Consider the following 16,950-nt stretch of genomic DNA (forward strand, 5'->3'; position numbering starts at 1 on the left):
AACTTCAACTGTGTTTTCATTAAATGCAATTAATTTCTCTTCTGGACATGAAATAAGATTACTTCTGCATTTGATTCACCATGTTGTCTGATTAGGTGGTTAAGTGGTTAAACTGTGCTTCATCTTATCACTGTTTGAAACAAACAAACTTTATAAATTATTTTGAAATTAATACAAAAAATTTATCTAGGTTTAGATGACATGTTAATTTGTACTAAATCTAAAACAAAATATTGTGAACTCTTAACTATTCTAGGGGAAACATACTGTAAATGCTCAGTGCTCACAGTGGCTCATTCTAGTCACATCAAATTACAGCTTAGGGTAGGGGTTTTTTGAGTGTGTGTGTGTCAAATATCGATGACATCTTCAAGTGCTTCCCTGTTTGTATCAAGTGTCCTTTCCAGCTAAATCAGTTCAGAGACTGGATATGTATATGAATCCATGTTACTGACAACAGTATTAGTGAGAATTTTAAAAGAAAATACTGTTAAAATTCTCACTTATATTAGTAAATGATGCCACAAGGTGTGATAGCAAAACACACAAAGTAAATAGCTTTTCTAGATGGGACTGTCAACATCTGGAGACGTTTTTGCCCATCCTTCTTAGTATTTTGAGATGGATAAAAGTAGGCACCGGCATGACTTCCAACTCAGTTCTTCAACTGCTTGTCTCCCCCTCCCCACAAATTGCTGTACAGTAAAGCAGATGTCCTGTTCATAATAACAGCAAGATTTTGAAAGCATATGAGAGATCTGAGGCTGGAGCCAAAATGTCAAACGACATCCTGGCAAATATAGTTCAAGATTTGCAGTTCATAATTACTGTAACACTGGAAGCAGGAAACATAATTTGGAGGAGGCTCTCTCTGGGACTATTTGCTTCAATAAAGTCCATGCTTACCAAGTGGACAGAATTAGGAAACAAGACTGCTTTTTGATTACATTATGTTGCTGAGATCGTGGATGTGTTTTGTGATTCCTATCCAGAGAAATTTCTGTATAAGTTTGGAAAAGCAGACAATAGGTTACTATTTGTTGTGTTTCCAAGCAACAGTGCAACGTATTGTCCACAGCCAAATGTAAAGAAACAATTTATTTGACTATGAAAACATATTAGACTGATGGTGCTATTTCAGAATCTCTCTCCAGTTTCTTTCAAGTTTCCTCATACTTACTTCTAGTACAGTTCAATAGAAAATTTCAAGCAGGAACAGTGAAAATAAACAATGTTTCTTCTAAAAACACTTTTTGTACATTATAAATCTAAGTGTGTTGGGACAACATTCACATATCTTTTTAAAAGGTAAAGTAATTAAGGTAAATGGCTGCAAATGTAATGATGCTTAACATAGCACTTCTGAAATGAGCTAATAAGTCATCATCATAGAATGCATTTTGTAAGACTTGACAGTCAAGAATTTTTATATCTATTTACCACTGTTAAGGTTTGAAAACAAAAGATTTTCAATCCAAACTGGCTATTGTAGTAAAATGATTAGAAAAAAATAGAAAGAAAAAACAACAACAATCAAACCAAGAGTAAAGCACAAGTCTTTGGCTCTCCTTAAGTGAATAGGGTATTTTCCATATTTATACAGACCCCTCATTTGCCTACAAGTAGGGGCAATACCACATTTATGCATCACTGAGTAATAACACCATAAGGAAATGCAACTTCATAGAAGTTATTGGGTACTCAAATTCATCTGAATGCTCTATTTTGAGGCAACATGCTGTTACCTGGTGCATGAAAGAGGGAGGGTGATGGGAACATACAAAGGAGAGATGTAGAGACAAGAAGCAGAAATTTAAAAAGCAATGTTCAAATGGATCTCGCAGGTCCTAATTAGCCAAACACATTTAATCTGGAAGTCTGAGTTGCATGCACTGAATTAAGTATTACTGAATTGATATTCTGGAACCTGGGCTTTTGCTTTATTTTTTAAAAAATGACCTAAATCCTTCATAAAACGTGCTTGAGGTTAAATATTTTAGTATCTCTCAAATATCTTTTAATTTAAGTACACAATACAAGTTTTGCTTATGATGCCATAGCATCCTAATATAAAGAACAACCTATTTCATACAACTCAGTGTATTCCAGCCAAGTTTAAAATAAAATATGTTTTTAAAAATAACATACTGCTCTTTATTATGTATAGCAGAGCTGGATGAGAGTGATATTGATATTCTATAGAAAAAAGATATTGATCATAACCATGAATGTCATTCAACAATTTTCAGAAAAATGTATTATAGCTCCACAAGCAGTCTAAATGAAGAGTGAAGGATATTTAAGAGTTCAGTTATGATCATAACACAGCCATGCATATGTATTTGGCTTGTTTCCTCTTTTCTAATGGACAGAAGGCAAATATTTTTCAGGCCTGCAAAAAATCAAAATCTAGAATGTAAAGCTAATGCCAAGGTTCATGAGGATGGCTTTATAAGACCAAAGTGTCATTGTTTCCCATCAACCTGAATTCTGCTCCCAAATAGAAATTTTATGAGGTTTTAACACATGGACTTGAAAAAGCTAGTTTTTTAAAAAGACACCTGAGAATACAGTATTATAGATTGTTCTCTATGAAAGTCAGACAGTTCTTTATATGCTCATCACTTTAACTCATCCTTTAGAGCCTAAAAAAGAAAACAGGAAACTAAGCCAAGATCAAAGTGCTCTGCAAAGATTAAACAGAAACTATTTGCTTATGCATAAAGGGCATTAACCTAGATAGGGCACTGTGCACAAAGTACAACTACAGGAAAATAATGGGAGGTCTTGTTAGCTCAGATTCAAAGCATTTAATTTTATAGCAGAGATTTCTCAATGTTAACAACAGCATCTTCCACACACTTTTTTGCCTAGTGCTTTATGAACATATGTACATGTACATATGTAAAATAATCGTATGTACAACATGAAGAATATGCATGTGTACAAAATATGGGCCTATGCATATACAATATCTAGAGGCACAGACGTGCTATAAATGGTCTAAAGAATGGATTAATGTAAGAGGGGATGGTTTTGTAATTACAATCCCAACTCTTCCATACTTATGTCTGATACATATATAGTTAAATGTATGAAAAATGTTCAGTCTTCCCTTTCTTTAGCCAAAAAATTTCCTGTAGGAAACAAGTCTGCTTGGCATATCTAGTTGGAAGCCAATTTTTCTGTTATTCCAAGTTGGATTTTCTTTGGAAGAGAACACCTTTAAGAATGGCCTTATATTGGAATAGTGAGCCTGATTCACTAAAAAGACTTCTTATATTGGAGACATGGCAAGAAAAACAATTTATATAAGCAAACTTTCTTTAATTATGCCATGACATTAGTTTACTTCAGAAAGAAAGATAGGAAAGATATAACAGAGTACATAAAGAACATTAAGTGAGAGCCTAAAGAAAAGCGAAGTTTGTCTTTCACTTTCTTCTAAGAGAGTGAAAGACTGGGTGGTAGTATGAAAAGAAGAGAAAGTTCTTTATACAGAATTAAATAAACCAAAGAAAAGAGAATTAAAATGTCTTTTAAAAGAGAGAGGGAGTGTGTGTATGTATGTGTGTTTTTACGTATATGAACACATATACATACACATACATACATACACAAAGACACACCACACAGAGTGCTTCCAAGTCCTGGATGCTTTAAAATAGCGGTAATCGTGAGGAAATATCCGTAAATATCTATGTACACAGACACAAAATGAACATGTGCACGCATGTACTTATGTGTAAGCATACACACATGTACATATTTTAGTTTTTTTTTTAAATGAATGCTCAAATCCCAAGGCAATGTGGGCATTAGTTTTTTGGCCAGCCAGGTTGTAAAATAATGTAAAAATGCAACACCTTGACTAGGTAACTATAATAAATAATCAGTACTTGCAAATGTCTCTATTTTGACTCTTCCTACTGGTAGGCAACAGGGGACCTGTATGCTCACAACATATTTTATTTAAGAATAAAATGGATATAAAAGGATGTTTTAACCTCAATGGATTTTAAAGGAAGAAAAGTAATCTAGAACAAGATTAATAAACATTTGCTTTTACCCGATCAAAGCAATGCTTCAACTTATTACATAGCCAGTGCATTTTGAAATTTAAAAATGTAATTTACAGAGAAAGGATGCAAGAATTTTCTTCCAGATTTTCCACATATGCACCTTATTTAATGCCAATAAAATGGAGAGAGGAGGACAAAAGTCAAATTTGCATGCGTATATATGATCACATCTGTGCAGTTTAAGAAATGTGATAAATCAGTGTTTCTCAACCTTGGTAACTTGAAGATAGGTGGACTTCAACTCCCAGAATCCCCCAGCCAGCAGCGCTGGCTGGGGGATTCTGGGAGTTGAAGTCCACCCATCTTCAAGCTTCCAAGGTTGAGAAACACTGCGATAAATGAATGTGCATTTGCAGAGCTAAGAAGTCTTTTCATTTCATGCACACTTGAAAGGTTGCTGCTTCTGTAATGGACTTGCTGAAATTAACATGATTTTTTTTTTCGGAACCATTTTTTTGTTAAACTCAAAAATCTTGAGTTTCAAATATTCAGTTTTGTCATGAAAGATAATGCTGACCAATCATGGTATTATTAGCTTTGGATGCAAAATAAACAGGAAGGAGAATATTGTTACAACCAATTTTATGTTTCCCATCATGTATAAAGTAGAATTTATCACCTTGCACCTCAGACAGATTCCAAAATTCTCTTGCATCAGAGAATCTAATGTGCCTGCCTCCTCCAAGGATATAGGATGATACAGAAATTGTAGCTCAGACATGTGAAAGAAGATACTACACTAACCGTTGCACCTTTATCTCATCCGAAGACATTTTATACTAGTTTCTAGATTCTGCTTTAATCCAGTTCTTTTGGGGGGGGGGGTGTAAGCTTATTTATGCAAATGAAACACTTCTGCTCTATATCACAAATGCCATAATCAATGCTTCTTAGCCAGTTTATAAAGAATGCATTTCCAGTCACTTTTAAAATGGAATAAGTATTGCTACTCCTTGAAGCTTTCGGTGTCCAATAAAAAAGTTTGATTTCTAATGCAATGGTAAATCCTTCACAATCTTAAATTAACGAAAAGTTACAACAGTATCTGTAAGAGAGATACAGATTTGGGACAATTTAGAGTTTTCTCCTCCATCTCAATGCCTTCTTTTATTTTTAGAAACCACAAAGAAATGGTGAATGAGCTTGTTCTGGTGGGAGAATGAACATCTAGAAAAGTTAATGATACACTGGGTATGTAATAATACCAAAATAAAACAGAAAGCCTATCCCATTAGATCATACAATTAATCAAACAAAGTATGTGTGTCTCTGTGTGTAAAATGTGTGTGTGTTTGTGTGTGTGTGTACATATATATATATATATATATATAATATCTGTTTCTTTTAAAGCCCTGGCATTCAAGGCATCCAAAGTTATTAAAATAAAGTTCATTCACAGAACAAAAACAAATTTAATTTGAGTTGTTTGCAGATACTGCTAATTTTCATTTTTTAATTAAAAAATGTGTTAATGTGAACTATGTGCAGGGTTTGTTCCTAGTAGTGGTGTTGTGCACATTGTCTCAGACTTGCTATTGTTGAAGACTTTTGCTCAGCGTCTTTCATCAATCCAAGGATGGGAAAAGGTGACCCCCGACAGAAGTGGAGGGATAGTTTTGTTCCTTCAAGGAGCAGAGGTGGGCGTTGCTCCGGTTCTCTGGGTATCCTGGTCACCTGCTACTGCGTCGGTGTCCTCTGACAAGTTCAGAGCTGTAGTTTTGTTTGACAGAAGGCCTATAATTTCTTGGGTTGGGGCAGATCCATTTGGAAGATCACTGTTGAGTAATAAGTGTCAAAAAGGAAAAGGAACAATGAAGTGATGGAGGAAAAAAAAGAAAAAAGATTAACCGAGAAAAGACATTGGATATAATTAAGCTATTTCAGATGACCCTCTGAATTAGTATGTAGCAGGATCAGTATGACACTAAACCCTAAGCAAAAATTAATCTCCAACGTTAGTAATATTTTACAAAATCTCGTTATTTTTGCACTCCGCTAGGAATAATCTAATGTTCATAATACCTTTATCCACTCAGTCTATTATCTCCATCTTCAGATTAATTCTAAACTGCTAATCTCCAATTTCTAATTTTTCCTCCAGGCCTGGTGGTTTGGACCATAAAACAAGATTTTCTGTCTGGAGAATAATAAACCATCAAAACTGAGATGATCTATAGGTAGAAAATACATTTTCAAAGGGTTCTGCTTGCAGTTTGTGGGTTTCCTTATTTAAATTCACATTCTTCATTAACCACAGAAAGCTGCACCTACAGTACTTGGACATCTCCATCACCATTTGGGACATTCCACAAGTATAAGTAGGATAGTTTTGTTAGAACTCTGTCTCTAGCACATTATCCTAATAAGCATGAACAGAAGCAATAATTGGGCAAAGATAATCTAATATTTATATCTTTGACAGATGTAGATGAGTGTGCACTTAGCGCAGTTAAACAATTTATTAAAGTTCTGGAAATACAACAAGATTGGACTGCTTTTTCCAAGAATATTTTTTAAGCAGTCAAAGTGCCCCATTTAAAGCAGCTAGATATTTATATCAAATAACCACCCCAAAAATCTGAATGCCATTAACCTTAGCATGCTGCAATGTGCTTCCCATAGCAGTTTTGGAGGGCCGATACAAAAAAATACCATATGAGCTGAGACTCTGCCCCGTGGACCATGGGCCATTGAAACTATAACTCACGTCCTGCTATACTGCATCTTTTATAAGGACTCACAGGTTCAATTTATAATACCTTACCTAGTAAAATATCCAGGAAATACTGGTCTTTTTTTTAACAGGCAAATACTGTTATCAGATCTGTATGAAGTAGTTTCTCTGAAAGTAGCCAAATTCTGCTGTGATATATGTAAAATTGGACAAACTAATTGCTCATTGTTAATCCACAGCCAATTGCAATATATTATTCTGTTTATCGTTTATTATTGTTTACATGCTTTTATTTGCTGGACTGTGACTGAAATAAAGATTGATTGATTGATATACCTTTGACACATTGTTACCTCAAGATTTTTTTTTTTTAATTGCCTTCCCACCATTGCAAAAACAGAGTTTATCAAACTTGGCACAATGAGCATGTTCTGCTGTGGTATCATGTTATTTTAGTTCAATCTAGAAATTCTGTAAAAGTTAAGTCAGTTCTAGATGATTGCACTGTCAATAGTATTATAATATTCTAAGACTGCTGTGCTGGTTGACTACCAACAATGATTTGGAGAATATCTTTGGAAGGAACCAGCACTATCACTGAAAGAAACACCTATTGAGAAATGTCAGACATGTGTTGTATGTCCTGACTACTGCCATTCGGAAAACACTGAAACTTTTAAACACTGGCAGATAAAGTAAAACAATGTCAATACATAAAATATAAATAACTGTACCCTATGTAATATTTAAGTTTGAATTAAATTACCAATAAAAATAATTATATTACCTGAATGTTAGAGAAAGATCTTCAGGTGGTACTTTGCCTTGCTGTCCATTTTCAGTCTGTTTACTAGCATTTGCTTTGTTTTTCACATCCAATGAAGACTGGCTCTCCTTGGGAAAGGAAAGACAAATCCATGGTTCACAATGTACTGTAAGTTTGCTTTACGAGTGGGAAGAAATTATGAAGCACCAAGCCAAGCTCTACATACTCACACAAAAGCTACAAACAAAGGAACATAATCCTAGACCAAGCTGTTTTATTTTATCAGGCTAGAAAGCTTTCCAACACATGTGCAAGCAGCAGAGACCAAGGAAGTCTATCACCATGGGCTGGAAAAATCACCATCCCCTTTTCAAATGCCATTTAAAAAGTATTGTGTGCAGATTGTAACATAACAGATGCTTAAGAGGATGGATTATTTGCTGTAAATTTGAGTGCTTGCATACTTTCAACTGAGGTAACTTGCAAAATTAAATTTGTAGAAAAACAAAAACCTATAAGCTACTAGCTCTGAATATTCAAAATAAATGACTCTTGTTCAGAAATGGTGAGTGCAGTTAACACTGCAACTCTCCAAACAGCAGCAGCAGCAGCAGCAGTAGCAGCAGCAGCTTCTCTGCCCACCTTACGAAACACTCACCATGCTTAGTTCCCGGGTTCTCTTCCCGATTTCCCTCTCCACCTGGTGCAGCTCCAAGCTCAGCTGTTCACTTGAGATCATTCCAGGCCACTTAGGAGGTGGCGGTGGGGGCTGTGGTTGGCCTGCCAAAGGGGTTGCTTCCCTCTGCAACAGCAGCCTGTTACTAACCGCCTAAATGCACAAAGCCAAGCACATACACAACTGAGCACACAAAATATACCATGCAGATATGGGAATCAGGCCAAAATGCAGGAATATTGCTTGGCTTCTAATGCCCAACATTCTTCATTATAAAAAAAAAATGGCTGATTTATTTATACTTTCTATGCTGCTCTTATAGACACATAAGACAATACTGCTCAAAATTACAACACATAAGATAAGACAGATGAAGACAAACTTAAATTAGAAATCTAGTGGCTAAAGTATGTACACTTCTAAGTTTTATAAAACCATACTTTTTATTTTAGAGGAATTTCCTGATGAATTTTGGAATTCTTTTGATGCTTCGTTTGTGTGAGCGGCAGGCACACATACATGCCACTCATGCAAATGGAGCTGTGCATGCAGTACAGCTGCTCGTGCAGAACCATCCCCTCTATATTCCCCACCCACCCCATCAGTCTGTAAAGCCAGAAAGGTTGGGGAACTCTAATATAATATATAATTTTAAAATGTCTGTCTGGAAAATCTGATCTGGAAGACAGCATAGGACTGTCTAATACATAGATAGTATTGATATCCAATGGATAATAATTATTGTACAGTAAGGCATACTAGTGTACATCATACTATTTAAATGTCATTAACATGGTAAATTGAGAATTCTGGAGAATCCAAAAATAAAAATAGTCAGGCAATCCTTTGTAGAACCTGTGTAATTTTTAAAATATTTATAAATATTGCTAGAAAATGGTTCATTAAATTAAATAAATTAAATATTCTAGAATATTGGGAGGGAAGTCTTCTATCTAGAGGAAGACCATTTTGTTTTAATATTTTATGTTACTGTTAATTAATTTTGTCTTGGAAGATTCACTGATTTCATTCTTCATAAAAATGAACTGCAATAGTTTGGAAAGTAAGATGATGATAATATGCACTTTTTAATCATTAAAAATATCAATACTCTAATATAGTATTTCTATCAACTCTATAATGAGCTACAAAATTTTACCTTTTTCTATATTTGAATAAAATTTTTATTGTTGATAATCCTGATTACACCACTGTTAGGAAATCCAACTTGCATATAGTACTCCTTGCTTAATGACCAGTCATTTAGCAACCATTCGAAATTATGACAGACTGCCCCAGAGCTGCTTAGTATTCATTTTCAAAGTTCTGAAGCCGGCTTCATGATCTCATGACTGCATTTTGGGCACTTGGCCACTGGCTTGCATTTACAGCCATTTGCAGCGTCTTGCACTCATCTGGCCAGAATTTTTGGTTTTCAGCAGTTTTCAAGCAAAAAAATGTCCACAGATTTGCTTAATGATTGCTGCTATAAATCGATCATGGTCATGTGGTGACTCACTTAGTAACTGTCATGACTTATGACCATACCAGGCTCAATTATGGTTGTAAGTTTAGGAATACCTATATACAAGTTTTAGTATTTATAGGTTGCAATTGACAAGGCAGAGGTCAGGGGTAATCAATCAATCAGAAAGATAAACAAACTGCAGTCTATTATAACAAATGACAGGAGAAAGAAACTGAAGATTGAAGCCTTAAAGAAATAACTATTGCAGTATACTAGAGATGCCAATATGTTTAATTGAGGAAGATGGGCAATAAAGAAATAGGAAATATAGGCTTCCAGTTTGGTCTCCGTCGCTGTCAGACGGTCCCTTGGGATCGCCAGCCCTGTCGCCCGTAAAGAGCCGCCTTCACAGCTAAAAGGCGGCTCAAAAAACTCCATTTCCATAAGGAAATGTGAGATAGAGCAGGCGAGGGCAGGTAGAGCCCTCTGCGAAGTCCCCAGAGTTTTTCTTTTACTCTTGGGGACAAAGCAGGATGAGGCTCCCTATTTCCTTCGCCGCTGCTCCGGGCTTCGGGAGACCTCTGCCTTTTGCAGAGCCAGGCGACGTGACCAAGCCTCTTAACGAAAATCAACAGATGGTTTAATTAAAGAGGACGAGATTTGGACTTGGGACCCTAAATCGCAAGTATTTTTAACGATTTTACAAGCGTTTTTAAGTGAAGGAAAAAAAAAGTTTAAAATGGCGACTGCTGAGGCTTGAGAAGAAGAAGAAAGCTGAAAGCGAAAATCCTTCCGTAACAAGCTACAAAGTAGCGGAATAAACAGTGCTGGCTAGAATCTAGAAGAAAAATATCTATTTTAAGTTTCTTTTTTCTTGGAGATTTGTACTTGATCTTGTTTGGGGAGAAGTTTTCTTTCTTTAAAAAGAGTTTGTTTGTGTGGCAGGATGGCGTTAAAACTAATAAAGCCTGACAAACAAGCAGCGGGGGGGGGGGTTCCCCCATTCACAATTATGTGAACAAGTTTCGAGCTTACAGATTCAGAAGAATGGCTTTAATTTAAAAGCATTTGTCCTGGAGGAAATGGCAAGATATCACGAGACTGTGAACCAGAATTTTGAAAAATTTAGGCAGGAAATTAAAGAATTGATACAACTAAAGTATGATAATTTGCAACGAAAGATTGTAACAGTGACTAATGCTTTTTCAGAAATAGTTATAAAGATGGATACAAATATCAAGTTATTAGAGTCTAAAATGGAGGAAGTTGATAAGATTTATAATTTGGACAATAAAATACAAAGAATTGAAAATGATTTGATAAATATTCAAGACAATAGTTTAGAAGTAAAGTCTAAAAAGGAAGCTGGTCACGAGACTTACAATGCAGAAGATATAAAGCAAGGGATTGAAAAAAGTTACAATGATGCAATACAGGCTCACGGAATTTGCGGTTAGAATGAGAGGGTTACAGGAAAATAATAGAGATGATTTAAGAAAAATATCTGCTCAAGTTCTGGCCGGGATTTTAAAGGTTCACCCTGAGGAGGTATCTTGTAAGATTGACAAGGCCTATAGAGTAAATTCTTGGATTGCAAAGCAAAGGCAATTGCCTAGAGATGTGGTGATTTACTTTACAGATAAAGAAATAAGAAATGATATTGTGCAGAAATCCTTTAATTCTACTCTACAATTGTATGGAAGAAAGATCTGGATATATAAAGAGTTGCCGCCCAAGATGTTAAAAGATAGAAAGAAATTTGGATTTTTGGTGGCTGAACTAAAGAAACAAAACATCTCATTCAGGTGGGACATTCCAGTTGGCATAATATTGAGATATCAAGGAGAAAGATATCAATTAAATACTGTTGAAAAAGCGGAAGAATTTTACTACAAGGTTCTTAAAAAGCAAAATCAACAAGAGATAGAAATTCAGGATAAGCAGAAGGAGGTGGAAGTAATGGAAAAACAAGTTACAGAGGTTTTTGTAGATGAGCCGCTTCTGGATTCTCCTTCAGAGGTCTCAGCTGGACTATTTATAAATACAAGAGAGGCGGCTCTGGATTCTAATGTGATGACTTATCAAGTTACAGACCAGCATGGAAATCAATCAGTTGATATACAACTTATAGAACCAGAATGGAGATTTAAGCCACAAAAGCAAAACCAACAAGATCAAGTTATAGATCAGCATGAAAACCAAACAGTTGATATACAATTTATAGAAAGGAAATCAGGATGGAGATCTAACCCACAAAAAGTCAAGAAAAGAAGAAGCAGGTCTCACAAAAACAAAAACTTTTAAACTAAACAACAGTGTAATGCCAGTTATCTAAGAGATGATTGAATATATGAAAAGATAGCTGAGGCAAAGTATTGGTTTATATTATCTTGAGGAGAGTGACAGACCTCTGCAGTGCTGTACTTTTGGGATGTGAAAAGGGCCTTAAACTGAATGGATTGGAACTATCTTTTTTTGGATTCTTTGACAAATGCACTACATTTATGCTGAGCTACAAGGCAAGAGAGTTGTGGGATTGGGGCACGCAGATGATCTGATTGTTACCCTATTACGGTGGTTGGAATTAATAATTTAGATGAAAGACACTACTATAGACATTTTATGGAATACAAATATAAAGTCACTCGGGTGGTTGTTTTTTTTTTTTTCTTTTTTAGAAGATATTTGCTATTGATGGGGGCAGATGGTAATTGAAGATACCGAACATACTGTTGGAATCAGGATGTGATGTTACCCTAACATGGGTGATGGAGTTAACAATCCAGCTGAAAGACATTACAGAAGATATTATATGGATTACAAGCTTAAAGTCATTTTAAGAGGATTTTATTTACATAAGCGAATACTTTTTAGTGGTGTGGGCAGAAGAATAAAGATATTAAGAATTATTAAGTATGGTAGTCCTGTAGGAAAGTGGGTGGAGACAGGTTAGCTTATTGATTGTTTAGTTTAAGAAAAGGGATATTATGTTTAGATATGAATATATGTAAAAGATTTGAGTTAAGAGATATATCTATGGGGGTGGAGGAAATGGGCAGACTATGAGTTGAATCTATGTTAAATTAGGAATTATTATATAGTCTTATAGTGGAAGGTTGCTTTGAAATGTTATATTAATATACATAAAAGATTTAATTTAAGAGATATATGTATGAGGGGGAGAAAAAGGGTAGATTATGAGCAGAAATTGCTAAACTGGGAGATATAATAATATTACTATGCTAAATTAGGAGTTATTATATAATGTTATAGTAGAATGTTATTTTGAAATGTATAGTATAAGGGGGATATAATAATATTATTAGAAAGAAAGGGTCAGCGTATGGGGGATGGAGCAAGGGGATGGTAAAGTATTATATAATCTGTTATGAATCTGGATTTTATTTTGAAGAAGCCACAGGGGGAGGGGAGGGGGAGGGGGGGTTAGGGAGGAGGGGGGAAAAAAAGGGGGAAAAATTTGTATTTGAAAAACTTTTTCAATTAAAAAAAAATACGAAATATAATAAATAAATAATGCTCTTATAACAAATAAATTGATTAAAATGTTAGCAACTTAACTATATTTGAGTGGCTGCCACAAAGAAGAGGGGGTCAAATTATTCTCCAAAGCACCAGAGGGCAGGACAAGAAACAATGCTTGGAAACTAATCAAAGAGAGAAGCAACCTGGAATTAAAGAGAAACTTCCTAACAGTGAGGACAATTAACCAATGGAACAGCTTGCCTCCAGAAATCATGGGCGCTCCATCAGACTCTTTTTAAGAAGAGTCTAGACCAGGGATGTCAAACTTGATTTCATTGAGGGCTGCATCAGGGTTGTGTTTGACCTCAGGGGGCCAGGGTGGGCATGGCCAGCTTGATGTCACTCATGTTGGGGGTGCCTGTGGTGGCCCGAGCGTTCTGCCAGCGAAAACAGGCTCCCGAGCTGTTTTCGGCTGCAACAACCTCCTGCAATCCTCTGCCAGCAAAAACAGAGCTCGGGAGGGCTGTTTTCACTGGCAGAGGCACCGTGGGTGGGTCCTTTCCTTTTTCCAGGGCGGCTCCATGGGCCAGATCTAAACACCCGCAGCCCGGATCCGACTCCTGGACCTTGAGTTTGACACCCCTGGTCTAGACAGTCACTTATCTGAAATGGTATAGGCTCTCCTGCTTGAGCAGGGGGCTGAACTAGAAGACCTCCAAGGTCCTTTCCAGCTCATTCTATTCTATTCTGTATATGACATTAATGCATATATAAGATTAATTTTGATTAGTACATTAGAGCTATAATATTATTGTATACTCTCCTTTTTTTATACGATGAATTAAAATATATTTTAAAAAGTAAAAGTTTAATGATAATAAAGAAGACTAATATCAAGGTGGGTATTTTTAAGCCATCCAATACTCCTCCATTAAGCACCAGCAAACACAGCATGCACAAATTAAGCACAACTTGTGTTGTCTTCAACAGCAACACAAGAATTGAAGGTCACCAGATGGGCACTCAGGACTTAGACACTTTGTAAGTAGATGACTGCAATGCATTCTACACAGGGATGCCCTTGAAGACCTCCCAGAAGCTACAGTTGGTTCAGAATGCAGCAACCTGGGCAATAATGGCTATGTTGTGGTATGTGCATTGATATTCACTGCTCCACAGGCTACTAGTTGGCTTGCAGGTACAATTCAAGGTGCTCATTAGTAAAGTAATTCACCATAAGCTACCTCATGTTGTCTTTTTGCGAAAACACAGATATTCTGGGATAAATATAGGTTATAGTCAACACTCCTGTCCATTATACTATCATAAGTTTAAATTTTCAATCTGAGAAATAAACCTTTTTCATAAGCTCTCAATAAATTATGTATAGCTATCATCTGGTCTGCTATTAAGGAAAAAAAACACAAAGAACACTATAAAAATGAAGAGAAGTAAAATAGAGAGCAATAATACTGATTTCCATTACATAAGATTTATGGATCTCAAGTCTGTGAACATGTGTGGGAGGATAGGAGAAGAACAAATATTATATGCAAATGAATACAGAATTCAATGGTACCAACCATTTCTCCCTTAATACTGTCATTTTAAAATCACATTCAAACTGACTGAACAGTGGTGAGTTCTTCATTCTGAAATTCTATGGCATCGTTTGAATGCAATATAAAAATCTATTTACACTGCTCTGCCTCCCTCTTTTTCATTTCTCTAGTTCTTTCTAAGAAAAAGTACAGAGCTAAGAATACATACCTCAAGTCCTCGTGTCTGCTGACTTATCTGATGGTTTAACTGCTGCAGTTCAAGACGAAGCTGCTGTTCTCTCTCAGATGATGGCAAAGATTTCCCATGGTTAGCAATGTCTGTCATAGATAATCTCTCCCTTTTCGGATAGATAATTGTTTGGAAGGGGAAAAAGTTTTTGTTGTTGTTGTTGTTCTTGCTTCTCAGTTTAATTGAGAAAACTTAAAACATGTATAGCATGTGCAAGTTCAAATCCCCTACCTGTCACCAAGCCGTCCCTGAGAAGGTACATTTTGATGGGATGAGTAGGGTGAACCTCCCCATGCACTGTGTGTTCCATATGGACTGTAATCTATAAAGAACAGAAAAATCCTGTATAAAAATTATTCATTACAATTATTGTAATAGAAACCTAATAATTAATTCAATTTCCAAATCAGCCTTCTGTGCAACCTTGTAAAGACTGCATTTACAACAGATCACTATGAGTCACCATTTATTTTTATACATATTCTCTCTCTTTTTAAAATATTGATGTAATATTTTAAAATTTGATGTAAAACGAACAGGTTTTTTTGATGTTTGCCACAATTTTAATAGGTCATATTTTCCTCCTCTTTTAAACAGCTATAGTTCACAGCAAATAGATCTGAACATGCATATCTCAAAACTGCATGGACCAGTCTGTGACTACACTACCCCTCTATGAAGAATGAAGCCATCTTGGCTGATTTTTCCATCAATTTTCCTTAGCAACATACAAGGTAGTAACATGATTTTTTGTTTCTAGATTTTATCTCTCTCTATGTAACTCTAAATTTAACTAGTGGATCTCAGCTGAGATTTCCTTTAGCAAAAGAATCTTGCAACTTTAGTGTTTCATTTGTAAACCTGCTCAACAACTGGCTCCATTCCTACTACGATTGTTCTGGTGAGTTCCATAAAAGGATACTGCTCAGCTTTTCATTATTTCTATTTAAAACTAATAGTTATGGTTGTTAAGTGATTTTTTGGGGGCCATTAAGTGGAGTGCCTCATCACATCTGGGATGTCCCCCCCCCCGATCCACTTACTTTCCTGCAACTGCAGGAGCAACCAGCCAATTCAAGGCGTGGCCATCCTTCTGAGGCCACGTCTTGCCATCCTGCAAGTGGGCCCCATTATTGCAATAATGGGAATGTTCCTTCTCCAAAATGCACAATTTGGAGAACAGGCCTTCCAAATGACTGCAAGAATGATTGTGTTTTCTACCCTTCCTAGGCTAGGAAACTAACAAGTGCCATTGTCCTGATGGTTAGAAATCTTTTGGGCCTTCAGAATGACAACCCTAGGAAGCTAGCAAATCTTCAAGATTTGAGGTCTGTTCCTGAAGCCTACCAAGGAATTTCCCCTCTCTTCTGTGTGAGGAAGGGAAACCCTTAGTGCACTGAAAGAATGAACCTCAAATTCTAAAGATCTGAGGTTCATTCCTAAAGCTTGCTGAGGTATTTCTCTTCTGCTTGCAAATTTCACTGCCATCTTCGCCAGTGAAAGGGTCACGTAACTTTGGGGGGGGGGCAGAGTGACCTTTTATGATGGTCGGAAGTGCTTTAACTTTGAGTACTCATTAAACAATCAGTTATAAGTTGAGGACTACTTGTATTCCCCTATTCATGGGAAGCCAGTGTTATTTCAGCTTTCTTTTGATTTTAATGTGGCCTGCCAACCCGTTTCCATAACCAAGCCACATACTGATTCAAAGCTACTACAACACCCCCTCCCCCACCCCAAGAAAATAAAGCTTTATACCTGAAACACTGATTGGTTTTGCAGAAGCCCCTTGAACTGTCATGGCTTGCATGGGGCCTGGATTCTGGTACATTGCTTTGGAGGTACGTGAGATGGCACCAAACCTTGATACTGTAGGCCTATCTCCAAAGGGAATAAGATCATCATCACCAGTCTCTGCTGCTCTCCTTTGTAAATCCAAACGTTGATCTCGCATTCCCTTGCTGTCCACATTCTGGAGTGACAAATTAAATGATCAGAATTACAAGCAAG

General features: G+C 36.2%; 1 protein-coding gene across 1 annotated transcript in view; it reads right to left on the reverse strand.

The window, feature by feature from the left end:
* Nucleotides 1–5,374: 5,374 nt before the first annotated feature.
* The window catches only part of RC3H1 (ring finger and CCCH-type domains 1), a 38,434-nt gene continuing 26,858 nt past the window's right edge, over nucleotides 5,375–16,950 (reverse strand). The window contains exons 14-19 of the mRNA XM_070939221.1: nucleotides 16,699–16,912; nucleotides 15,172–15,262; nucleotides 14,920–15,049; nucleotides 8,181–8,351; nucleotides 7,544–7,650; nucleotides 5,375–5,857 (exon numbers count right to left, since the gene is read on the reverse strand). Of these exons, the coding sequence (XP_070795322.1) occupies nucleotides 5,707–5,857; nucleotides 7,544–7,650; nucleotides 8,181–8,351; nucleotides 14,920–15,049; nucleotides 15,172–15,262; nucleotides 16,699–16,912 (864 nt within the window). The 3' untranslated portion in view covers nucleotides 5,375–5,706. The remainder of the gene's footprint in view (nucleotides 5,858–7,543; nucleotides 7,651–8,180; nucleotides 8,352–14,919; nucleotides 15,050–15,171; nucleotides 15,263–16,698; nucleotides 16,913–16,950) is intronic.

This window comes from Pituophis catenifer, unplaced genomic scaffold, assembly GCF_029215685.1.
Source record: "Pituophis catenifer annectens isolate HBS135680 unplaced genomic scaffold, rPitCat1.0.hap2 SCAF_3, whole genome shotgun sequence".
NCBI lineage: Eukaryota > Metazoa > Chordata > Lepidosauria > Squamata > Colubridae > Pituophis > Pituophis catenifer.